The following is a 26626-nucleotide window of genomic DNA, read 5'->3' as shown; positions in this document are numbered from 1 at the left end:
AACTTTATTCTTTTTTTTCAAATTTTTATTTAATTTCTAGTTAGTTAACATATAGTGTATTATTGGTTTCAGGAGGAGACCTTTATTTTTATAGAAGAGACAGTGTAACTGCATACAGAAGTTTTTGCCAGTGTAGACGTGGGAAACAACTGAGGGAATCCTTTCCACTTGGATCAAGAACTACAGGTCAGGTCCCTGGTTTACCTTGTTGTATTTCCCAAATTATAAGGAGGAGGAGGAAACAAACCATTCTTGTTCTCAACAAGATTTCTGAGCCTAAATCTACATAGTGATGGCGTCACTAAGGTTTGGGAGGAAGGAGCAGTGGTGTTCTTTGGCTTCTCATTCCTTTGATCAGAGAGCCGGCTAGAGTCCGGGGCAAAGAAGATCTGTGGATTCCCAAGACTCTGCTTTCTAAAGTGGGTTGTTTCCTACTCTTCCTCCGCTCCTCTGGTTCCTTCCACCAAGCCAGATTCATTAAGTGCTTTCTGGCTTGGATGTCTTCCTCTCTCACGCCTGAGATCCTCCTCTCTCCCCAGATTCTTCCTTCTGGGTAGCCCTACCTGGATTCCTCAATGCTCTAGGAGTTTAGTGATGGGAGAGATCTAGTTCCTGTTATATGATTGTCAGCTCCTGGGTCTCAAGAAGGCCATACTGAACTTTGTGCTGGTCAAACAGCTTGCGCAGGGCACCGATGTAGAGTGCATGGTACTTGTCCACTGTCTTCTTGTCTGGCCTGTTAATCTTGGGGATTGGCAGGGGCTCCCCGACTATGGGGAGGGAGAAGAGACAAGCATCAGAGCCTCTCCTCCCCAACTCAAATTACCCATCCCTCAGAAGGAGCCACATACTGAAACTCAGTATCTGTGTCCCCTTCCCTTCCTTTGTTTTTTCCCTCTGCTCTAGCTCCATCCCATCCCATCTTCTCCAAATACCTAATCTCATGCTGAAGAGAATGAGAACAAGCTCAGAAGAGTGACAAAGGAATGCTTGTGAATAAAGATGCTCTCATGGCAGCTCTTAAATGGCTGCAACTCTTATCTGTTTAGTTGTCCTGCCCACCCTGCCCTCAGCCAAACCCACTGGAATTCCCATTGCCCATCCCAGCTGTTTGCTGGGCCCCCTGGACTTGGTGGATGACCTGGGTGGGGGGACTCAACAACGAGGGTGGTCCAGAGGTATTGGAAAGCTTACCAACAGTGGTAATGGGCCGATTGAAAGGAAGGAAGCCCCAGGACTCTCGGGTGAGGCCCCGGCCATGGAAAGTACAAAAATTTAGTCCCAGGATTTTTTTGAATGTGGCCTGGAAGGTTTTTTGGAAGAACCTTATCCATGTGCCCTCAGGGAAGGTCTCTTGATTGTGAACCTCGTTCTCTCCAAATGAATAGGAAGGGACAAGGTATGCTCTGCAAAGAAAGGAGCAGAAGTATTAACTCTCCCAGGGAGCTCTCCCTAGCAAAATCCTCTCCAAGATATGAAACCTTTCCAATCTCCTCATTATAAGACAAGAACTCAAGCACTCCAACAGCTACAGTTTTGTGTCTCATTCTTGCCATAGCCCACCCTTCCAACTGAACCCTTTTGGGGGAGCTGCTACACCTTGTCCTCTGATAAGAAGAAACTAATCTTAGGCAATCTAACTGTTTTCATTGCACGCAGCATCCAGAGTGATCTTCCTAAACTGCATATCTGGACATGTCATTCCTCTGTTTAAAACTCTTCCAGAGATCCTCACTTTGTATCATGCTGCTTACCATGGCTTCTGTGCTTTAGCTTTTGTGCTAGCTTCCCCTTTCCCCACCCCTTTCTTGCAATCTGCTTAGCCATACTAAGTGTGCCAAGTTGTTTCTTGTCTATGCTTCTTCGTACATTTTGCTCCCTCTGCCGGAAATCCCTTCCTTCTGTCTTCACATGGCTAATTCTATTTTGCCCTTCAACACTCAGCTACAATTTCAATCTCTTTAAGAAACATTTTTGACTACCTCCAATTCTGTCTCCTCAGTATGAATTAGTTACTCTTCAGCTTATCTTTCTCCACACTAACACTATTCTAACTCATTATTACAGTTATCTCCTTACCTGTCTAACTCCCTAGTTGTCTGTCAAGCTGATCCAAGTTGGGAAATTTGTCATTCATCTTTGGATCTCTAGGGCCTCGCATTATGCTTGATATGTTGTAGGTCCCCTGAGTTCTTTCTCCCTTTTGGTCTGACTGGCAACTCCTACTAATATTTTAGCTCACAATTCAGATGTCACTCACTTATGAAACTTCTACTTTGAGAGTGAAAGTTTTTCCATCACTTGTTGCTCCCATAGGACTTTGTACATACCTCTATTATAGCACATCATTCATTCCACAAATACTTATTATTGAGCTCTTTCTATGTGTCAGTACTGTATTAAGCCCCAGGGACCCAACAGTGAACAAAATGGATTAAAAAAAATCTCTCGCAGTTTTTCTTGAGGGAAGACAGACAGTAAACAATAATGACAAATAAACAAAAAACTAGATAATAAATAAAATCAGTGATATATAAGAAGATGATAAATGCAACAGGAAAAAATAGAGCAAGATGGTCAGGATAGAACTTAATGAGAAGAAACATTTGTGCAAACACCTGGAGAAAGTGAAGGAATGAGCCAAGCAGTTATTTGGAGGAATAGCATTCCAGGCAGAGGGGACAGCTCATGCAAAGACCCTAAGGCAGGAGCATGTGGCTTGTTTGAGGGACAGCAAGAAGACCACTGTAGCTCTAACAGAGTGAGCAAAGGGGAGAGCAGTGGGTGATGAGGGGTTGCTAAGGACTAGATTATTTAGGGTTTTGCAGGTCCTCTTAAAGACTTTGGCTTTTGCTCAGAGTGAAATGGGAACATTGGAGTAGTGACATAATCTCACGTTTAATGGAACCATCCTAGCTACAGTTGAGAATAGATTCTTGGATGCGGGGGAGGCAGAGAAAGAAGCAGGTAGAGCAGTTAGGAGAATGTAATAATCCAGGGGAGAGATGATGTTAGTTTAAACTATGGGAGGTTATATTTGAGATGATAAGTGGTTGGCTTCTGGATATTTTGTAGTTATATGTGTACATATCTGTTGTTCCCATGGGACTGTCGGTTTCTTAAAGGCAAGGACCAGGTTTTATTTATTTTTATATCCTCAAAGCCTAGTACTATGCCTGACACACAGAAGGTGTTCAATAACTGCTGAACGAATGCATTCTACTTTTCAAACCAGATTATATGCTCTTTGGGGGCAATAACCATGTCTTCTTTATTTTTGCAATCCCCACAGCCCCAAGCTCAGTGCCTTCCTTGCTCTGGGTAGGTTTTCCAGGCCTCTCTGTTAGTGGGTTGATATAGAGTAAAGCTCCACTTCCCCAGACCCCCACCTTACTAGGCTAATGGGCAGAAGGTAAAGGTCTTTTCCTACTGTTCTTTCTTCAACTTCATGTAAAAGAAGTGCCTACAAATGTATCTGGAGCCCCAAACACAATTAAGACACAGTGTGAAGGAGCAGAGGGAAACAATCAGAGTGAAGAGAGAGCCCCTTCTAACAGGTTTCCAAAGGAGGGAACCATTCTGGAGAGGTGTTACAGAGTACCCATGGCACCCTGACAAAGGGCACCAGAACCTGGGGACCCACCCTGTCTTCAGTGCCAACTTCACAAAACCTTTACGTTCTTTAAGGTAGATGGTAGAGGCTCCTGGCCGGCACAAGAGGGCTTCAGCAGCTCCACCTGTCACAATAACCACAGCATTGCCTGAGCCTTTCTGGGTCAGCAAATACTTCAAGGCCAAGCCACTCACTGGGCACACACCTGTGAAACCAAAGAGTCAAGTGGCATAACAAACTTGATGCCTGAGACTTGGGAAAGGGGTTCCTCTGGGTTCTTCATGCTGGAGACAATTCTGTTTCCTGACTATTGTTGTTTCTACTCTTCTGTCTTTGACCTCCACATCCTGGGTTAGCCCTATCCTGAGGTTGGTCCTTAGGGTCAGCCGCTTGCCTTGGGGGTGGGGGTCTGTTATACTACAGTTGGGCCTACCTTGAGTTCCTCTGCCTACTGCCTCTTAGATCAATAGTGTCCACTCTCCCCAGTCTTACAGCTCTGGAAACTGTCCAGAGTTCTCTCCCTCTGGGTGATCAGGACTAGCCACTAGCCATCACCAACCTTCTGCTTTCCACTGTGGCTTTGATCCTAAACTCAGCCTTCTGATTCCTCCTCTGAAAGGATTCCTGGCAACTCTTATAAATGCCTATAAGTTATCCGACTGACTAACTAGCCGTGCCTCCCAGATCTTAGAACCTGATGCGTGGCCACATACTCTTGTTACTGGCCCAGTGTGTTCTGGACTTATATTCTACTAAGTCCTCTTCCAAGCAGGATGTGAGATGTGGACTGTCAGGGCTTATTGGGGTTAGAGCTCTGAGGTAGGTCAGAGAATGGAATGATTTCTTATACTCACCCATTGACATCACATAGTCTCTCACAATTGGGATCCAGAAGATCCATTCCAAGGTCCCTACGGAAGGAGTGATGGCTGGGAAAATCCGAGCAAAGCCAGTGGCCTCAGTAGCAAAATTGATGAACACACCATAAGAGACAATGCCATGGGGGTGATTGGCAATGATATAGTTGTGTTTGGGAGAGAGGTCATGAGTCTTCACCAGCTGTTGGAGGGAGATTAAGTCAGAACGGTGGATAAGAAGAAGGAAGAGAGGACATGTGGACCCAGATACCAGCAGGTATCCTGTGTTTCCCTTGGGGACCCCCAAATACCTGTTCATTGAAATGTCATCATTGTCACAGGATTGCCAGGGGTTATAATGCTCAGGGAAGCTGATCTGGGTTTGCCACTGTGATGAAAGGCTGTTATCCATTTATTTCCCCACCTGCCCATCCATCTTGGATGCCTACTCTGCATTATGCTTCTGGGCCTTGACTTTCATTGTTGGTCACTAAAGTCTTCGAAAACATGGAGCTGAGTGGGGAGGGAGAGTCTGGGCAACAAGAACCAAGGGCACCAAAAGGAAGGGTAGTTACCTTTATTGGGAAATAATTTTGAAAATACTTCCAGAGGGTCCAATTTCGTACCCAAGCTGAACGCCTACCACCTGTGGGTACAGAAGGGAAGGGAAGTGCAGGTGAGATACTGCCAGTCCCTCAAACCTCTCCCAGAGGTGGAGGGTTCTTACAGTCCTCAGGTCACAGAAGAGGTCCCCTTTCCACACTTCCATATTTCTAGAGCACTGAGCTGTAGGTATTGTCTCTGAATCCAACCCCCCAAAAGATATAGGAAGCCCCTGATCCCCTGTAGCCAGCCAGGAAGGTGATAGGAAAACATCCCAAGGTTGGGGGCACCTTCCTGGGAAACCTGGGAGAGATCTCTGTTCCTTGTTGAGCTTTGCTCTCCTCTCTCCTTCTCCTTTCCTCTACACCTATTTGCTTCTTTCCATCTTTCCCACCATCTACCTACTTACCTCTTTTCCTTTCCCTTTCCCCTTCTTTCCTCTTCCCACCCCTTCTCTCTCTGCCTCTCCCACTCTCTCCCTCCCTTTCTCTTTCCCTGTGGTTCCTCCTCGGCCCAGACAGGGACCACCACTCTTCCTGTTTCTTACCTTGACTGTGGGTATTCCAATCATAGGCAAGCCAGGCTAAGGCAAGCACAGACAAGATCCAGAATTTAGTGAACACCAGAAAATAGGGTATAAGAAAAACGGGAATCGCTCCTGAGGGGACACAAAGGTTCAGTTTCCTTCGGTTTCCTTCAAGTTTAATATAATTCTAACTCCCATCTCTGCTCTATACTAAAGGAGCAGTTCAAGGCTGGTGTGAGACCCTTCTCCCCCTTTCCCCTCACAACCCCTCCCAGCTCTGCTGTAGTCCAGGCCAACCTCTGAGTCCCTGGACCTGGGTCCCTTTGATGGTTGAAATCTTAACTGAGGAAACAGCATAACCATGACATTCTCAGAGGAAGCCCTCAGCTGGGGTCAAACGACAGGACTACCTGGCAAGTGGCTTGGCAAGACAACACCTTGAACCAGTGGTTGACATTCTCATTCTGGGACTTCAGGAAATCCTTTCTAAAAGCTTGACCCTCCTTTCTTTGTGAAACTGCTAAGTCAGTACATACCAGAGGAGAGGGGCTGCCTGAAGTGTACAGGCTGCTTGATGCTGAGAAGAAAACACATATTTAGAAAGTGTTCTATTATGTTCAGTTTTGTCACATTCAAAATGTCTCAGAAATCCAGAAGGGGGATTATTGTCTCTGTTAGCAAAGGACCACAGTAGGCTTTGAAATATAAACATGACACATCTCTCAGCAGTGGGAATTAAATTCCATTTTGAAATCTGCATTTATGAGAAAGGCTAAGTACACATATTGCAAAAGAGAAAACACCCAGATAAGAGAATGACTTCTTTGGCCAGGTAACCACATCATAGTGGATAAGATTTCCAGAGAAGGGAAAAAACTCAAGAGTTACTTAGCAGTGGGTTTGTCTCTTGCATTTTAGACACAGATGAAAATAACAAGAAAAAGATGGAATGGTCCTTTCTTTAAAAAGTCATGTTATGGAGTAGAAGAAACCTTAGTGATAGGCTGAATGCTCTCTGCAAGAGCTGGCTGAGATGGTTGTTATAAGCATGCTAATTAAATAAGAAATAGCGGTGGGAGGAATTTCACAGGAAGCTTTCCATGGATAAATGTCCTGCTACCTCTGACCCTCATAGAAGATGAGAGTAATTTGCCAGGTAAGCTTTAGAAGAAAACTCAGCAAGAATCATTATTAATTGAAGGTAGCCTAAGTGTATCATTTCTTTTTTTTAAAGATTTTATTTATTTATTTATTTGACAGAGAGAGAGAGACAGCCAGTGGGAGAGGGAACACAAGCAGGGGGAGTGGAAGAGGAAGAAGCAGGCTCCCAGTGGAGCAGGGAGCCCGATGTAGGGCTCGATCCCAGGACCCTGGGATCATGCCCTGAGCCGAAGGCAGACACTCAACGACTGAGCCACCCAGGCGCTCCCTAAGTGTATCATTTCTTTTATACCTTACTTCAAATAAATTTAGTTTGTATCCCCAGTATTTAGAACAGTGCCTTGCATGCAGGTGTATAGCAAATATCTATAGACTGACTGAAAGATAAATGTTTTATCTTTTCAATAATAGATAAACTTAAATGATTAGTGTTTAGGCAGCATTTGTGTTATTTATATGTGATGCTATTTAAAAATCGTAGATGGATAGTGTGCCTTATATCTGATCTCTTTCAGTTATTCACAAGTCTTAATGGTAGTCTAACCAAGAGCTCTACTTCCATAAACACTATCCCCCTTGTGGAATCTATTTGAACTGCAGGTGTGACCATAAAACAAACGCAGCCTGTTTGAGTGTCACTGGTGTTACAGTGACATAAGTGCGACTTAAAGAGATAAGAGAAACTGAGGCCAAACATGGAAGAGCTAAAGCTTGTGGAACAAGGAGTTCTGTGACAGAAAGCAAAGGTATCTGAGGTGAGAATGATGAAGAACAACCATTTGTGCACATGTATATGTGACCCTCCCTTAGATATTATGGCCTTGACACCAGGAGATGCTTCCAAAATCTTATCTGTGTTCAAGGAAGATGTTCACATAAGGCAGCCTTTAAATTTAGTTTGTATTGAAGATGGTCAAGCCATTCTAATAGATGTGTGGTGTGGCATCTCATCATAATTTTAATTTGTATTTCCCAAATATCTAATGATGCTTAACTGCTTTCCATGTGCTTATCTGCCTTCTGTATATCCTCTTTGGTGAGGATATGTTTATTTCACTTTGGTCCATTTTTCAGTTGGGTTTTTTTCGTTTTGTTTTGTTTTTACTGGTGAGTTTTAAGAGATCTTTATACATTCTGGATACAAGTTCTTTGTTGGATATGTGATTTGTAAACATTTTCTCCCAGTCTGTGTTTAATTTTTTATATTGTTCTCTTAACAGGGCCTTTCTTAGAGCAAAAGCTTTTAATTTTGATGAAGTCAAATTTATAATTTTTTTCCCTTTACAGATTGTGCTTTCAATGTAAAATCTAAGAACTTTTTAACCTCACTTCAGGTCATGAAGGTTTTCTTCTAAGTTTTTTACTAAAGGTTTTACAGTTTGTGTTTTACATTTATGTCCATAATCCATTTTGAGTTATTTTTTTTTTAGTAAGAATGAGGTTTTGATCAAGGTTCATATAGTACATATGGATACCCAGTTGTTCCTCCATTGAATTACTTTTGCATCCTTCTCAAAGATTCAATTGGCCATTGGAGGGTTCGAGATGTGGTATAGAAGGATCTTAAACTCACCTTCTCCCATGAACACAACAACTCTACAGCTACACAAGGAACAATTCCCTCTGGGAAGGACCTGAAAGCTAGCTGAGAAGATCCTCCACAACAAAAGACAAAAGAACCACATTGAGATAGGTAGGAGAGGTGGAGACACAGTCTAACAAGCAACCCCCACATTCAGGAACAATGACCCATAGTTGGGAGGGGATCTTATAGTCTGGAGTTCGTCCCTGAGGAGTGAGGGTTTGTGCCTCCTTTCAGGCCTCCCAACCGTTGGGAACTGCACCAGAGAGATGAGATCCCAAAGTGTCTGGTCTTGAAAACCAATAGGGTTTACTTCAAGGAGAACCATAGGGCTATAAGAAATGGAAAATTCACTCTTAAAAGGGCTTGCACACAGACCTACTTGCCCTGGGACCCAGCACAAAAGCAATAGTTTGAAAGGTGCCTGGACCATATGTGGAGACCAATTTATTAATCTTAAAGCATTTGCTGGAGAAACAGAAATCTGTTTGGAGGCTCTCCAAGGATGGAGGCACCAGTGGGTGTCATTTTTGAGTTTTCCTGCTTTGTTGTTGTTGGTACTAGCAGGTGAATTTTTCACACCCTACCTCCAGTCTGCTAGCTCCAGTAGGACTGACACCCCCTCCCATGCACTGCAGGTGCAGCCTACCCCACTGCAGCTGGGCTGGCCAAGTGCCCCACCCACATGTGCCACAGTTGTGGCCCACCAAGCCATGGCCAGCAAGCACATGCAGCCCATACAAAAGACACCCCTTGACAACCTGGCTCTCTTGGCCAGGGGAAATGCATTTCTGGGCCCCACGAGTCCAAATCAATTGGAGAGATAGTCTTTGGCAGGCTGCCACCCACGGGGCACTGCACAAACAGCAGACTGAAACAAACCCCTAGTCTTCATATGAAAAAGTTTTGTTTTCTTGTCCTGAAGCTTCAGATTGAGGGGCAGGCTCCAGGTTTGCCACACATCCGGGGGCTACAGAGGAACCCTCCAGGGAATATGCATAGGGAAACACCATGTTAGTGCCCTTCCTTATCCTCCCCACAGCTGGCTGATACCACTCAGACAGGAGCTTGAAGTCCAAAGCCACAATTTTTGCAACTGTTGCCCAGCGGACACCTCCAGAACGCCTTGTCTAGGTATCAGCAGGGTTTATATTGTAGACTCACAACACTGTTTACATTTGCCTACCTTAAAAACTGTTGCCTGAGGATCTGTCTTATAATTAACCTGAAGCGAAACTGTCTGAGATCTCTCTCTTTAGAACACTGGCAAGTGTTGGCCTACCCTCAATGACTGGAACCTATCAAGAACAAATCAGGCTACTTAAATAATTACAAAGATCTCAGAAACAACCAAAAGCTAGAGAAAGGCTGAATGATAAGTTTAATCTCCCATATAAGGCCACTCTTTCAAGACTGGGAGAGGTAGCTGTTACATAGAAACAATCATAGAGGGTCAAGCAAAATGAAGACAGACGAATATGTTCTTTTTTTTTTAAATAATTTTTACTTTGTTATATTAGTCACCATACAGCACATCAGATGAATATGTTCTAAGTGAAAGAACAAGACAAAACGTCAGGAAAAATAAAAACCTGGGGCGCCTGGGTGGCGCAGTCATTAAGCATCTGCCTTTGGCTCAGGGCATGATCCTGGCGTTCTGGGATCGAGCCCCACATCAGGCTCCTCCGCTGTGAGCCTGCTTCTTCCTCTCCCACTCCACCTGCTTGTGTTCTCTCTCTCACTGGCTATCTCTCTCTGTCAAATAAATAAATAAAATCTTAAAAAAAAAGAAAAAGAAAAAGAAAAACCTTAAAAATGGAGATAATCTACCTGATAAAGAGTTCCAAGTAATGGCTGTAAAGATGCTCACTGAACTTGAGAAGAATGAACACAGTGAGAGCTTCAACAATGACATAGAAAACGTAATAAAGTACCAAACAGAAGTCATGGAGCTGAAGAATACAATAACTGAACTGGAAAATACAGTAGAGGAGTTCAACAGCAGACTAGGTAAAGCAGAGTAAAGGATCAGTCACAGGGCAGAAAAACTAACACCAAGCAGCAAAAAGAAAAAAATGAAAACAAGTGAAGGTAGCTTAAGGGGTTTATGGAACAATATCAAGCAGACTAACATTTGCATTATATATGTCCCAAAAGGAGAAGAGAGAGAGAAAGGGGAAGAAAATTTATTTGAGAAAATAATGGCTGAAGACTTCCATAACCTAGGGAGGGAAATAGACAACTCCAAGAAGCAAAGAGTTCCAAATATGATGAACCCAAAGAAATCTATACCAACACAAATTATAATTAAAATGTCAAAAGTTAAAGAGAGAATATTAAAAACAGAGAGAGTAGCCAAAGTAATCTTGAAAAGAAAATAAAGCTGGAGATATCACAGTCCCAGATTCCAAGATACTACAAAGCTGTAGTAATCAAAACAGTATGGTACTGGCACAAAAATAGACACATAGATCAATGGAGTAGGATAGAGGGCCCAGAAATAAATCCATGCTTATATGGTCAGTTAATCTATGACATGGGAGGCAATAATATACAAGGAGGGAAAGAGTCTCATCAACAAACGGTGCTGCAAAAACTGGACAGCTACATGCAAAAGAATGGAACTGGACCACTTTCCTACATCATATACAAAAATAAACTCAAATTGGTTTAAAGACCTAAATGTGAGACATGACCATCAAAGTCCTAGAAGAGAACACAGGCAGTAATATCTCTTACATGAGTCATAACAACATTTTTCTAGATACATCTCCTGAGGCCAGGGAAACAAAAGCAAAAATAAACTATTGGGACTACATCAAAATAAAAAGCTTTTGCACAGCAAAGGAAACCATCAATAAAACATAAAGACAACCTACTGAATGAGAGGAGAGATTTGCAAATGACATATCTGATAAGAAGTTAATATCCAAGATATATAAAGAACTTACGTAACTCAACGCCAAAAAATAATCCAAATAAAAAATGGGCAGAGGACATGAACAGACATTTTTCCGAAGAAGACATACAGATGGCCAACAGACACATGAAAAGATGCTCAACATCACTAACCATCAGGGAAATGCAAATCAAAAACCACAATGAGATACCACCCTATACCTGTCAGAATGGCTAGAATCAAAAGAGAAGAAATAGCAAGTGTTGGCAAAGGTATGGAGAAAAAGGAACCTTTGTGCACTGTTGGTGGGAATGCAAATTGGTGAAGGCACTGTGGAACACAGTATGGAGGTTCCTTAGAAAATTAAAAATAGAATTACCATATGATCCAGTAATTCCACTACTGGGTATTTATGGAAGAAAATGAGAAACACTCATTGGAAAAGTTATAAACACCTCTATGTTTACTGCAGCATTATTTATAATAAATGAGATACAGAAGCAACCCAAGGGTCCACCCATAGATGAATGGATAAAGAAGATGTTATATGTATATGTGTATATGTATATATATACATGATCTTGCCATTTGTAACATGGCTGGACCTGGAAGGTATCATGCTAAGTGAAATAAGCCAGTCAGAGAAAGACAAATACCATATGACTTCACTCATATGTGGAATTTAAGAAACAAAACAAATCAACAAAGAAAAAAGATACCAATGAAAAAGAGACTCTTAAATACAAGGAACAAACTGGTGGTCCCCAGAGGGGAGATGAGTGGGGGGAGGGATGAAATAGATAAAAAGGATCAAGAGTACATTTATCTTGATGAGCAATGAATAACGTATAGAATTGTCAAATCATATTGTACACCTGAAACTAATGTGACACTGAACCTTAATTATTCTTTGGTGAAAAAAGAAAACAAGCAAATAAAAAAAACCAAAGTGCTGAAAGGAAGAAACGTCCAACCAAGAAAACTTTACCTGGCAAGGTCATCATTCAGAATTGAAGGAGTGGTAGAGAGGTTTTTACATAAGCAAAATTAAAGGATTTGATCACTACTAAACTGGCCTTACAAGAAATGTTAAAGAGACTTCTTAAAGCTGAAAAGAATGAAGGGGGGGTAAACAGAAGGGGGAATGAACCATGAGAGACTATGGACTCTGGGAAACAAACTGAGGGCTTCAGAGGGGAGGGGGTGGGGGAATGAGATAGGCTGGTGATGGGTACTAAGGAGGGCATGTATTGCATGGAGCACTGGGTGTTATACGCAACTAATGAATCATGGAACTTTACATCAAAAACTAGGGATGTACTGTATAGTGACTAACATAATAATAAAATTAATTAAATAATATTTAATAATTATAAATATAATATATAATGTATATTATATATAAAATAATATAAAATAATAAAATTTTTAAAGATTTTTTTCTGTTAAGAACAAATATATGCTAAGTACTTCAGCTGTTCAGTGCACTGTGGGGAATATTTTTTAGAGTACTGCAGGAGAGCACAGCCCAGGGATGGGGCCTGGAGCAACTGGTGCTCGACTTGGGAAGCATACAGGTGTACTTTCTGCCATGACAATCACTGTCTTTGTTACCTTTTTTTGAAAAAGAATATATCCATCCTGCCTAACCCTGAGTTTTTGGAGCACCACAGTTGTCCTGGGAATTAATTGCATCTCATAGGTCATCTGACTTCCCATTTCTAAAATGGGGGTTTTAGCTCTGCTGAACACTACAGGTAAGTAGGTCTCTAAAGTCTACTAGTGGAGAACGTTGAGTCAAGAGACTTACTACCATGACACCTGATTGATGTGCAGAGTGGGGAGCTCTGGAATGTGGCCTGATTGTGACAGCTCAGTAAGGACAGCCCTGAAATGTCTATGGCCAACCTCTGATACAGGAGTGGCCCACAGTACCATTGAGATCTGCCAGCTGTGGCTGCAGGTTCTCAAGGGGGCATTCCAGAATAGAATAGCACATGTTGTCTGAAGTTCTCGATGATTGAAAATTATTAAAAATAGGGGCACCTGGGTGGCTCAGTCGGTGAAGTGCCTGCCTTTGGTTCAGGTCATGATCTCGAGGTCCTGGGATCGAGCTCCAAATCAGGCTCCCTGCTCAGTGGGGAGTCTGCTTCTCCCTCTCCCTCTGCTCCTCTCCCCTGTTCATGCATGCTCGTGCTCTCTCTCTCTCAAATAAATACATAAATAATCTTAAAAAAAGAAAATTATTAAAAATATTTAAAGATATTTAAACTGTGAGTCTATTGATAAATATTTATGAACACTGAAACATAGGCCTGTACTAATCTCCACGCATTAGCAATATCGACTGTAATCCTACATTAAGGAAACCACTGTGGGGTGAGTGGTTAATCAAAGCTTGATTAATAGACACAGGCACCATGTTCCATCCCCATGATGGTGAGCCAAATGAATTGGCCTGGCCACTGCTGTGGTCACATGCTACAGGTTGAGCAAAATGATATCATATTTTGATGTGTGCTTGCACAACAATGTGGAAGCCAAAACTGGCGTATTTTGTGTAAAATGTTTCTATTTTTTTATTTTTAAGATTTTATTTATTTATTTATTTTTTATTTAGAGTGTGAGTGGGGGTAGGAGCAGAGAGAGGGAGAATCTCAAGCAGACTCCATGCTCAGCCGAGAGCCCAACACAGGGCTCAATCTCACGACCCTGAGATCATGACCTGAGCTGAAATCAAGAGTCAGACACCAAACGAACTGAGCCACCGAGGCGCCCCTTAAATTTCTATTTTCAATTGTTTAATGCCAGTATATAGAAATGTGGTTGATTTTTATGTGTGATCTTGTATCCTGTAACTTGGCTAACCTCCTTTGCTAGTTGTTGGAGTTTTCGTGTGTGTGTGTGTTTTTAAAATAGATTCCTTGGGATTTTCTACAGACAATCATAGCATCCGTAAATTAGGGCAGTTTTTTTTCTTATTTTTCAGTTTGTATGCTTTTATTTCTTCTTCTTCTTCTCCTTCTCCTTCTCCTTCTTCTTCTTCTTCTTCTTCTTCTTCTTCTTCTTCTTCTTCTTCTTCTTCTTCTTCTTGTCTTATTGCATTTGCTACAAATTTTAGTATGATGTTGAATACAAATGGTGAGAGTGGACATCCTTGCTTTGCTGCCAATCTTAGGGAGAAAGCTTTCAGTCTTACATTAAATATAATGTTAGCTACAGGGTTTTTTTTATAGATGCTCTTTATCAGGTTGAGGAAATTTCCTTCTATTCCTATTTTGCTGAGTGGTTTTATCATGATTGAAATGGAAGTTTATCAAATGCTTTGTCTACATCAGTTGATATGATCATGTGTTTTCTCTTCCTTTGTTAATATGGCAGTTTACATTGATTTTCAAATATTTTCACTTGCATTCCTGGGATAAAGCCCACTTGGCTGTGGTATATTATGCTTTGTATTACTGGATTCAATTTGCTAGTATTTTATTGAGGTTTTTTGCTTTTATATTTATGAGGAATATTGGTCTATAGTCATCTTTCTTGTATCATCTTTGTCTAGTTTTGGTATCAGAGTCTGGCCTCATAAATGAGTTGGCAAGTGTTCCTTCCTCTTTCATTTTCTGGGAAAGATTGTGTAGAATTTGTGATATATCTTCTTTAAAATGTTTGGTAGAATTTGCTGTTGAAACCATCTGGGCTGGCAGTTTTCTGTTTTGGAAGGTTTCTTATTCTCCAAAATTAAAAATTTCATTTAATTAATACTTATGGGTTATCTATTTCATCTTGTGTGAGTTTTGGTTGTTTGTGGTTTTTGAGGAAGTTTCCAAATATCAGTGTTAGTTTGTCTATTTTTCTTTTCAGTTCTGCCAGCTTTGGCTTCATATATATTGAAGTTCTGTTGTGGGTGCATCTCCATTTGGATAGTTATATCTTCTTGGTAAATTGACCCTTTTAACCCTGGTCCTGACTTAAAAAGATAAATTTAAACTTGCACAGCCTCAAATTACTATTGATTACTTGCTTAAGTTAAAGATGGTACCGATATGAATCTGAGTGGGTCCTTTCTTCAAAATATCTTTGATTCATCTTACCTGCTCACTTTCCCCATACAGTAATAGCTAGTATTTACTGTACACTCATCATGTAAAACTAAGCGATTTACATGTATATTTTAATCTTCATAAAGACTCCATTAACACAGCAACTAATCTCATTTTGTATATGAGGAGCCTAGGTTTTGAGAGATTAAATAACGACCTGAGACCACAAAGCTAGCTTGCGGGTGAGCCAGGGTTGAGAACCCAGACTGTTTTACTCCAGAGACTGCACCCTTTAACCTCCAAGCTCTAATTATTTTTCCCTTTAGGCAGTTACCAATTCCTGGCAGTTCTGTCCTCCAAACACCTTTCAAACGATTCTATTCCCCACTTTCATGCTACCACCCAGTCTCAGCCACCATTATCTCTCTCCTAGATGGCTCCCAATGTCTTCTACATAGGCTCCCTGCTTCCATTTCAGCCTTGATGCAGCTAGCATGTTAATGCAAGTCTGACTCTGTCGCTGTACAGCATACAACCAAGAACATGACTGGCTTGTCAAAGAGGCGTTTCTGTGGCTTTGAAATTACTTATTGGTTCTAAACTGACTGTAAATATAAGAATGTGTGCTAGTAAATGGTAATTTACTAATTCAACATCGAACATGGCTTCTGGTGTGTCTTAAGGAGAAGGCTCTTAGGTCTTGTAATCTTGGTTTCGAAGGCACTCTGTGGTGGAGCCCTTGGCCACCTCCTTGTTTTCTGCATTCCACCATACTGTTCTGTCTGTTCCTCCAACTCACTCTTCTCTCTAGCCTCTGGGCTTCAGTGCATGCTGTCCCTTTCACCTGGAAGAATCCTTCCTCAGCTCTTTCCTGGCTGGTTCCTATTCATCTTTTAGGCCTCAAAATAAATGTCACAGTTGAAATATTTTGGAGCTCTCTTTGGCTTCTTTCCCTTTCCAAAAATTCTCTCTCCCATTCATTCCCCTGCTTCCATCTCCATTGCTACTGCTATGGTTGAAGGCTCGATCTCCTCTGGTCTGGACTGCAGTCTTTAGTCTGCTCTTTTTGCCTGCTGGTGCCTTCCCTTCTGGTCCATTTCCCATGCTACTGCCAGATTTTTTTTTCAAAACACAGTCATAATGTTGCTTGCCTCAGAAACTTTCAATATTGAGGCGCCTGGGTGGCTCAGTTGTTAAGCGTCTGCCTTTGGCCCAGGGCATGATCCCGGTGTGCTGGGATCGAGCCCCATATCGGGCTCCTCTGCTGGGAGCCTGCTTCTTCCTTTCCCACTCGCCCTGCTGTGTTCCCTCTCTTGCTGGCTGTCTCTCTCTCTCTCTCTGTCAAATAAATAAATAAAATCTTTAAAAAAAAAGAGAAAGAAACCTTCAATATTTTCCCACTGCTGGCAGAAAAAAGTCTAAACATATTAGATGTGTTTGGCCCTCCATGGACTATCCCCACACACCTTCCGAGCCTCATCTCTCACTAACTGCACTGACACCGCTTATGCTCTAGCCCAGTATTTCTCAAAGCATTGTTCCCATACCACTGTAGGTATGCTAGATGGTCTGAGGTGGTATATGGATGGAAAATTATTTTAATGTACAGTGAATAAAAGTGAACTTATGGTAGTGATATAAAATTTCTGTTAAAATACATTAATTTAGGGGCATCTGGGTGACTCAGTCAGTTAAGCGTCCGGCTCTTGGTTTTGGCTCAGGTCCTGATCTCAGGGTCCTGGGATTGAGCCCTGCATTGGGAGTCTGCTTGAGTTTCTTTCTCCCTCTCCCTCTGACCCTCCTGCTTATGCTCTCACTCTCTCTCCCAAATAAATAAATAAATAAATCTTTTAAAAAATAAAATACATTAATTTAGGTAACAACAATGAGTCAATTTGGGAAAAAATGTTAAGTCATAAGCTCAGCCTTCAAGGATTAGCTGAAATGATACCCCCTTAAATGATATTTTTGGCGTTTCTCTGCTCAGAATTAAGGGTTGCCTCTTCCACACCCCCACAGTACATTACTTATGCTTCTTTTTGGTCCTGTTTCATTTTGCTGTTTGTGTAGTTAGTACCTCATATGTCTGTCCCTCTCCCTGTTAGACAGTGAGCTTCTTGAAAACAGCCTTTAGCACAGTGCCAAGCACAGGGAGATGACTCATGATAAATTTTTGTTACATTAAATTGTAACACATGGAGAAGTCTTATTTCAAAGTTCACAGAGCAGCAGATGAAAGCTAACAGGGACAGAAACCAATAATGCTCTTATTCCAAACAAGGAAAGGACTTCTGGGGTTCCAAGGTATATATGTGTGTGTAAGGCTATAGGCAAGCAGTTATTTCCAGTGAAAGGAAAAGCCCAGTGTCCTAATTGGCTGGATCCAAACCTTTAGAAAGCCAAGAATGTGGTTAGTTTGTCACAGATGAATTCCTGTGACTTTGTGATTACTTATTAGATCTACATTAACCATAAATATAAGAACTTGTGAGAGTAAATGGTAATTTAATAATCCAACAAACTTGGAGCACACTTCATGTGAAATCTCTGTGCTAGAAGCCATGGGGACAAGGTTGGGGACTGCAAGGAAGAAGGTGAAGAGAATAAATAAGGAAATGATGAAAATAATGTACATATGGTCATTGACACCATTTATTATTAAGCATTTATTATTAATAAGCACTCGGTTCAGCACTTAATGTACATTATCTCATTTAATTCTCTCATAACCCTAACAGGTAGATAATTTTATGTATGTATGTATGCACGTATTTATGTATTTATTTATTAAAGATGTATTTATTTATTTGAGAGGGACAGAGTGTGGGGGGAAGGGGCAGAGAGAGAGAGAGAGAGAGAGAGAGGCAGAGAAGTAGATTCTCAGCTGAGAGAGGAGCCTGATGCAGGGCTCCATCCCAGGACCATAAGATCATGACCTGAGCCAAAGTCAGATGCTTAACTGACCGAGTCACCCAGGCATCCCAGAAGGTTAGGTTATTGATTTGTGATCTTTCTTCTTTTTTGATTTTTATTATTATTATTTTTTTGATTTTATTTCTTTGGGTCCTTTCTCTTTTCTTTTTTTTTGTAACCTTCCCAGGTTTTTATTTATTTTTTAATTATGTTCACTTAGCCAGCATATAGTACATCATTAGATTTTGATGTAGTGTTCAACGATTCTATAGTTGTCTATAATACCCAGTGCTCATCACAACACGTGCCCTCTTTAAAAAGACTTTATTCATTTATTTATTTTAGAAAGGGGGGAGGGACAGAGGGGGAGGGAAAAAAGGAGGGAGAGAATCCCAAGCACACTCCACACTGAATGTGGAGCCCAACAAGGGGTTCGATCCCAGGATTCCTGGGATCATGACCTGAGCCAAAACCAAGAGTTGGAGACTTAACCGACTGAGCCACCCAGGCACCCCAGGTAGGTAATTTTATTATCCTCATTTTACATATGAGAAAAGTGAGGTTCAGAGTGGTCAAGCTTTGGGGAAAAAAAGCTCCAACCTTTAGGAAAAAAGTAGGTAGCAATTGTTGAGTCTTTGCTGTGACAAGAGCTATTTTAGGCACTTTGTGTATGTTAACCCATATTAATACAGGTAGAAAAGAAAGGTTTTGTCTTCCAGGAACTCACATTCTAATGGAGAAGCTGACTCCCTGCGGAACAGAGAGCCCCATGTGGGACTCGATCCCAGGACCCTGGGATCATGACCTGAGCTGGAGGCAGACACTAACTGACTGAGCCACCCAGGTGCTCCTCAAATGTTATTCTATGGGAATCCAAGCAGAAGACCATTCCTTACTACTGGGGAACCTAGAAAGGCTTTTTGTAGAGGGTAAGAATTAAGTTGAATTTTGAAGGAAGAGTAGGATTTTGACATTAGTGGAGGAAGATTAGTGGAGGAAGAGCCTTCCATGCATGAGGAAGAACTCAAACAAAGACCTGTAGGTGGAAGAGTCCAAGGCCCATAACACCATAACCTGCAAAAGTACAGGGAGCATGGGAAGCCATGGAATAGGAGACGGAGCTGGGAAGGAAGCTGGGGAGATTAGGCCTGATGCTAGAGGGAAGATGATTATTAAGCAGAGAAGCAGCATGATCATATCTATGTATCAGGAAGATAATTTGGGATAACCATGGTAGCAAGAGAAACTGTAGGCAGGGAATCAGCTAAGAGTTGCAGAAATTTAGATAAGAGGCAATGGGAACTTGAAGTAGGTTACTATTTCTCAAACCAGTTTAAAAGATACTATGGAGGGAGAATTTTCAGAGCTGGACAGTTGATCAGATGGCGGGGAGGAATGAATGGTGCCTTGAAGGAGCCTGTGCGAATGCTGGGAATGTATCAAAGTCTCTATGTGCTGAATTTTCTAGGATCTAGTAACTTGTTATTCTTCCTGAAGGTGCAATGAAGTCAGCACCTAGGGTGCCTGTCTCAAAAGTGGTTGTCATTTCTCTGTTGATCAAATGGCAAGGTTGGCAGTGTCTTCTGAGGTCTAGTGGTTGGGTTCCAAGTAATGTCAATTTCTATAACAGAAAGGAAGAAAATGAACATCTATTGAGGATTTTTTTTGCCTCTTTGGTCTTCAGAATGGCCTTTAGAAGCATATACTATGTTCTGTTTCTACAGTGGGGGAGAGTGAATGACTTACTTGTGAAGGTCACATAAAAAATAATAGTGACTTACTTGCACAAGGTCACATAGCAAGCAAATTGCAGACCTGGCCTGTCTGACTCCTAAGACTCTGTTCTATTTCATGTAGTATCAGAAATCAGAGAAAGAAGGGAGGCCTACCTCCACCTAAAAAAAAAAAAAAAAAAAAAAAAAAGATGACCAGGAAAGAGGAAAAAGAACAAGAGATGGACTTAAGAGCTCTACTGAGGAAGAAGAAATCTAGAAGAATCATCAATTTAGTGTCAAGCCTGGTCTTGTGAGAAGTAAAACCATGACAAGACCTGGCTCCTGTTCTCATGCGGCTCATTGGATAGAGGGGGTAAAGGATATAAGGGTTGCTACCTAACCTATTTTTACAAATTGCTTTGGACTTTCAGAGGTGATGTAGTGTTGGGTTGTCTAGGAAATGTTGCAGAGAAGACATGACTTGAGCAATATCTCAAAGGATGGATTGTCCACGATTAGTCCAGCAAGAATGATCAAAGCATCTTTCTAGTGGAGGGACTAGTCAGAGCAGAGGTGAGGGAGTGGGAGAGTACCCTTTACGTTTGTTCTGTGAATAGACTGCCTGGAACACAATCTTCATATAGGGGAAGAGTAGAGTGATGAGTTGGTAAAAGGTTAGAGCCAGAGAGAGGAGGAGGGCCTTGAATGCCCAGGCTTACACATTTGTACTTCACTGAGTAGGTAGTGGGAAAACACTGACTATTTTTGAGCAGAAGAGGGCTGTAATCAAAGATGTTTTCAAAAGATTCTACTGGGAGCAAGCAGTGGAATAGATTGGAGAGGGTGGAGAGTAGAAGGTAGAGGGCCAGGAAAGAGGATATTGCAACAGTTTAGGTAGATAGTGATACAAGCCCAGAAAAGAAGAGACTGATGGAAAGCCATCCTCTAATGGAAGCTGGCCCTCAGGGGGCTGTCGGGGCCATTGCCTAATTCTAAGGCTCATGAATGTTTGTGTTTCACATCTCCCCCAAACTGTCTTTTTATTCCTCTCTTCTCACTTTTTCCCTCCTTCTTGTCCCTTTGCCTTTTTCCCCTCCTCTTTCCCCCTTTTTTTTGTCTCCCATTACTTTCAGTGATGTTCAGTAATCAGCCATGATTCTGAGCATCGTTTGGGAAGGAGAGGTACTGAGGGAGGCTCTGAGCAAGACAGAGGAATGAAGGAAAGTGGGTGAGAAAGAGGAGAAAGAAGGAAATTAGGAAGGGAGGGAGAGAAGGAAAAGAGGGAGGGAAAGAAGGAAGGTAGGGACACTTTTCTATATGGAGCATTTACTGTAGACCAAGCTGAGAGCATGGGAATACTGAGGCTTAGAGGGGTCACAATACTTGTTGGAAGTCACACAGCTAATTGTCTTCCAAGTTTGACAAATTCCAGAATCCACGTCCTGTTCACCATGTTTCACGGTTTCTCTTTTCTGCCTTCCCCCATCCCCTCAACTTGTTGTAATACTTCTTCCCCAAAATCGTAATATCACTTCACTGTTACTCTTTCTTTCACTTACTACAGTCTGTCTTACATAGTAGTGACTTGTGTATGTGTCCAGCATGATGCATAAACTGTGTATAATAGTGGAAATGATTGCTTTATCTTTGTTCCTAGATAATAAGGAGTTGGTACTTGACTCATCGCAGTCTTGACAAGGACAGTCACTGTCTTGTGATTAGTATTTGCTCTGTAACTACTGAACAGATGTGAATATTTTAGGCACCTCTGTGGGCATTTCACACTGTTAGGTGCTACAGCTACCTCAGTAACCTCCAAGACCCAGGATTCATGTTGTAAATTCTAGTATAATCACTAAAATAATAGAAACTGGATATATAACATTTAAATTAGTAGAGGAAGACAAACGGAATGGTAATCAATTTAAAAGAAGTTGAGACAAATGGCCAACAAGCAAACAAGCATACGAAAAGCTGCTCGACACCACTAATCATTAGGGAAAAGCAAATCAGAATCACCATGAGATATCATCACATTCATTAAGATGGTTCCTGTTTAAAAACAAAAAACAAAACAAAACAAAACAAACAGAAAATAAAGAAGTGTTGGAGAGAATGTGGAGAAACTGGATCCCTTGTATACTGTTGGTGGGAATGTAAAATTGTGCACCTGCTATGGAAAACAGTATTGCAGTTCCTCAAAAAAATGTTAAATGGAATTTCCATATGATCCAGCAATTCCACTTCTGGGAATATATCCAAAAGAATTTAAAACAAGATCTCAAAGATATATTTGAACACCCATGTTTATAGAAGCATTATTTACAATATTCACACAACGGAATATTATTCAGCCTTAACAAGGTAGGAAATCCAATCACATGATACAACACAGGTGGAACTCGAATACACGGCAAGTGAAATAAGTCAGTCGCAAAAGGACAAATGGTGCATAATTCCACTTATATGAAGTACCCAGAGGAGTCAAATTCACAGAGATGGAAAGTAGAATGGTGGTTGCCGGGGGCTGGGAGGAGGGGAAATGGTGAGTTCTTGTTTAATGGGTACAGAGTTTCAGTTTTACAAGATGAAAAGAGTTCTGGAGGTGGATGGTGGTTGGTGATGGTTGCACAACACTGAATGTATTTAATGCTGCTAAAATGTACACTTAAAAATAGTTAAAACGGTTGATTGGATGTTATGTGTATTTTCCCACAACTTTAAAAAACTTTCAAAACTACAGGAGAAACAAAACATTCACATCTGTTTTTAGTGTTTTCACTGAAGACACGTAGGTGCCGTCATTGGTCCCTAACATCCCCACTCCATACCTCAAGCTCCTCCAGTACGACTGGAAGCTAGTAAGATGGGGTGTGGGCATTATTAGGTGGTTAACCTTCACCTCTGGGCTCTTACGTATTCAGGGTCGGATATGCCTTCTATCCTCATCCCTGTCTAGAGACAGTGTCCTTTGAGATGGGGAGAGGAAGAGAGAAAAAAATACTTTAAAACAAATAATTTTGTGGTCAAAAAATGAAAACGTGTTATTAAAGAGAGCTCCCAGAAGAGTCAGAACAGTCTGGGCACTTGTGTTTGAATACCACACAAAGGCTCTCTGGGCTGGGACAGACCCCACCCCTAAAGGGATCAGTTTACACAGTTCTCCCTCTCTTGACCTCTTTTCCCTGCTCTCTAATCCCCATCTTTGCCCACTCTTTCTGGGATCCAGACCTGATCACCACGATGCCAAGTCTTTTAGGATATTCCTGCGCCCCTCAATTTCCTAACTGAGGGCTGGAACTTGTCAAAGCAGTCTGTTTGAGGAAGTTAAAATAAACACAAAGGGAAACAAAAAGAAAATATGAAAGACTAGAAGCAAGTTTACAGAAATATCGCTTTTTTTTCTTAACACAGCTAGAGGCAGGCCATTGATAGACTAAGAGCTCAGCATGATTTGATTTCAATAAGGCTCAATGAGTCATCATCTTTTGGGGGTCATAGACCCTGTTGGCAGTCTGGTGAAGCCCAGAGACCTCTTCTCCGAATAATATCTTAAATACCCCAAGTAAAATATACAGACTTACAAAGGAAATGCATCATATTACAACGCAATTCTCACAACATTATAAAAAATGTGATAGAGTAACATGGGCTTCTTGGCTTATGCATTAAATAATCAGACCTAATGGTGGTTCCAATAACTACTGGAATTTTGAGGTAGTCATGAGCATAAATGAAATTTCAAGATGTCTGCAACAACGGGCATGTGAGACGTAAACTTGTGATGTCTGTTACTGACAAATTCACTGGTGCTGCTAAAGGTTCTTTGGTTTGTTGCCTACATTCATTTTTTCAGTTTGAGGTCAGTGAAAATAACAAGTAATTTTTTCTATCCAAATTCAAAGTCGCCCCCCCCAGCTCAAGTTCTAGGTCTATAGGTCTTTGATTAAGACTCTCTGCTCTAAGGGATGATATAGCCTCCCAAAGATTGGCATTGGCTGTGCTCAGGATGGCATTTCTCCCCATCCGGTTTCCAAGCTTGGTCCTTGTAATTGTCCACGAAGTCCTGGCTTCTGGCGGAGAGTTCTCAACCCGTTTGCCCAGCACCGGTAATTGCCATGCTTTGAGTCCACTGCACAACTGGCCCTTTATTAAAATTCTGTCTAATGAGTCACTCAGACAACTTCCAGACTTCCCAGAATTTTCTCAGCAAAGTTTTATACTGGAAAATCACCTCTGCCTACCTAGTAACACCAGCTCTGCAAGCCACCACCACCTCCGCCCCCATCCCTGAATAGGACTCTTTTCAGCTAGTTCAGAGGGGGTGGGCAGGGGGATGGGCTAAATGGGTGATGGGTATTAAGGAGGGCATTTGTTGGGATGAGCACTGGGTGTCATGTAAGTGACGAATCACTAAATTCTACTCCTGAAATTAATATTACCCTCTGTGCTAACTAACTGGGATTTAAATGAAGACTTGAAATAAAAAAGAGGGGGCAGTCCTGAGAAGGTTGTGGTGATCTTTAAACCAGAGTGCCCACAGCCTCACTCGTGGCCCTTGTGCCCCTCCATTGCAAAGAGAGAAATCTAATAAACTCAACAGTAGCCCCCTCTCTCTGCGTGGGGAGGCACAGTCCTTCCCATAAAGATGGGACCAACCAAATAATCTTTGGAGCCTTCTTCATCTGGGAGTTCCTGGCCTCTTTCTTGGCCTGTTCCCATGTGCTCTCCAGCCCTTGGGATTCACTCACCTAAAAATATGTAGACTGGGATCCACTGCAAAACAGACAGGGTTTGGAGGCATTCCTGAAGATCTAGTCTGGAGAGGAAGGCCATGACTCTGGTGCTCTTCTGTTGTGCCAAGAAGCCCAAACAGAATGCCAGCACCTCTTAGGCTGCGCTGATTATAGGTGTTTTGCTCTAGTCTCTTTGAGTCCTTTTAGCTGCTGAAGATTTTAGGCTTGACCTAACCTTTATTCCAGTCTTCCCTGTTGTCGGCCCTGGCCCCGCCCCAAGCTTCCTACACACACCAGGTTTCAGATCATCCCATCTAATCTAATATCTCTCTAATATATAGCCTTGCTCCATGTGTGCTCCATTGCAATGAGGCAGATATGGCCATGGGGTGCTTCTGGCTGTGTGTGGGGAAGTCCCTGATAAATGAGTGCAGGAAAAGACAATGGTTTAGACCTCAGATAAGCCCTTTGAAAAGCAACCTTTCCCTGCTTGAGAAAGGAGACCTGGTAACAATACTTGTTTCTGCCCTAAAGGCTGCTCCCTGGCTCTTGCTCTCTTCTGCGGAGACCCACCCAGTCAACCTGGGCCTTTTTCTGCACAGATGTCTAGACTTCTCAGATCCATCCTGATGCCTCTATTCCCAGGGGCTCTGTACCAGCAGCCAGATACCATGTGCTAGAGTGGGCGAAGCATTATACAGAGAGCAGACTCAGGCTCCAGGCCCGCCTCCACCGTGTTATTCCCGTGACATCTTTGCCAATTGCTCCATCTCTCTAGATCTCGGTTCAAGCATTCGTTGTTGGAAGGCAGTGTAGTGGTTAGGGACATGGATTTGAGAGCTGGGTAGCTGGGGTTCAAATCTCAGCTCTGCTGCTTACAAGTTGGCGAACTTCTGTGCCTCGGTTTCCCCATCTGTAAAACAGGGATAATGATAGTACCTACTTCATAGGGCTTTTCTGAGGATTAGGTGAGTGAATGAATGTAAAGGGCTTAGCATAATGCCTGGCACACGGTAGGCACTGTGTATGTGTTTCCTGGTACTATTTGTTTAGCTTAGTTAATGTCTATGGATCATCTACTATGTTTCAGGCTAAGAGGCCTGCTTCTACACATCGCCGTTACAAAATTAAAGACTGTCCCCAGGACCCAGCCCTCTGGATTTATTATTTTTTTTTCTGTAAGTATCTATTGAGTGACTACTGTTTGCCAGGCACTGCTGTAGGTGCTGAAGATTTGGCGGGGAAGAAGATGGACATGATTTCTGCCTTCTTTGAACTTACAGTCCAGTGGAGGAGACAGACATTAAGCAAAAGAAAATGACAGAAACATCTATGCACTTGAATGAGTGATAAGTGTTTTACAGGAAAAGGCCAGTATTCTCAGCATAAGGCCTTGAATATAGAAGGTGCTCAAAAAAATCTTTTGAACGTAATCAAAAAGGTTGCTAGGAAAATCAAATACAAAAGTGGTATCAAGTATCCTACAAGTGTGAGGAAATATTGATTCCTTAGCCTTTTCCAGGGAGATTAGCAGAAGTCTATCTTCCTCCTTAAACCCCACTGTGGTTCAGAGCTCCCTGATTAGACTAATAAGATGTTTCAGAGTTGGGGTGCCTGGGTGGCTTAGTCGGTTAGGCGTCTGCCTTCGGCTCAGGTCATGATCCCAGGGTCCTGGGATCAAGTCCCACATTGGGCTCCCTGTTCCGTGGGAGCCTGCTTCTCCCTCTGCCTGCTGCTCCCCCTGCTTGTGCTCTCTTTCTGATAGATAATAAATAAATAAATAAATAAATAAATAAATAAATAAATAAAATCTCAAAAAAAAAAGATTAAGATGTTTCAGAGTTAAGCTTAGGGAACTTTCTTGGTATGTTGCAAGGGTGGGCTTTCATTCCCCAATGTACCCTAGATGGCCACCTAGCACGTCACCCCATTTGTCCACTTCCTCTTGCTTTTCTTTCCCTAGCTACCTGGGGTTCTCAAC

At 42.0% G+C, this 26626-nt stretch overlaps 1 protein-coding gene across 1 annotated transcript; it reads right to left on the bottom strand.

Annotated features, from left to right (window-relative positions):
• Positions 1 to 615: 615 nt before the first annotated feature.
• On the bottom strand, positions 616 to 24745 carry DGAT2L6 (diacylglycerol O-acyltransferase 2 like 6). The gene is made up of 7 exons (XM_026485784.2): positions 24661 to 24745; positions 5621 to 5731; positions 5046 to 5116; positions 4468 to 4672; positions 3644 to 3818; positions 1195 to 1406; positions 616 to 770 (listed from the first exon to the last, which is right to left on the bottom strand). Exons 1-7 carry the CDS (start codon positions 24743 to 24745, stop codon positions 616 to 618), a joined length of 1014 nt encoding a protein of 337 aa, XP_026341569.1.
• Positions 24746 to 26626: the final 1881 nt, after the last annotated feature.

Source organism: Ursus arctos, chromosome X (genome assembly GCF_023065955.2).
Source record: "Ursus arctos isolate Adak ecotype North America chromosome X, UrsArc2.0, whole genome shotgun sequence".
Lineage (NCBI taxonomy): Eukaryota > Metazoa > Chordata > Mammalia > Carnivora > Ursidae > Ursus > Ursus arctos.
The sequence above is the reverse complement of the archived record's forward strand: the minus strand, read 5'-3'. Positions and strand labels throughout refer to the sequence as shown.

Excerpts from the sequence above, each read along its gene's own strand:
- DGAT2L6 (XM_026485784.2), bottom strand. The coding sequence starts at position 24,745 with ATGGCCTTCCTCTCCAGACTAGATCTTCAGGAATGCCTCCAAACCCTG. Across the intron at positions 5,732-24,660 it reads CCCAGTCTACATATTTTTAG|GAGCGATTCCCGTTTTTCTT; the intron begins GTGAGTGAATCC and ends GTGTCCCCTCAG. Across the intron at positions 771-1,194 it reads TCGGCCCATTACCACTGTTG|TCGGGGAGCCCCTGCCAATC; the intron begins GTAAGCTTTCCA and ends CCCTCCCCATAG.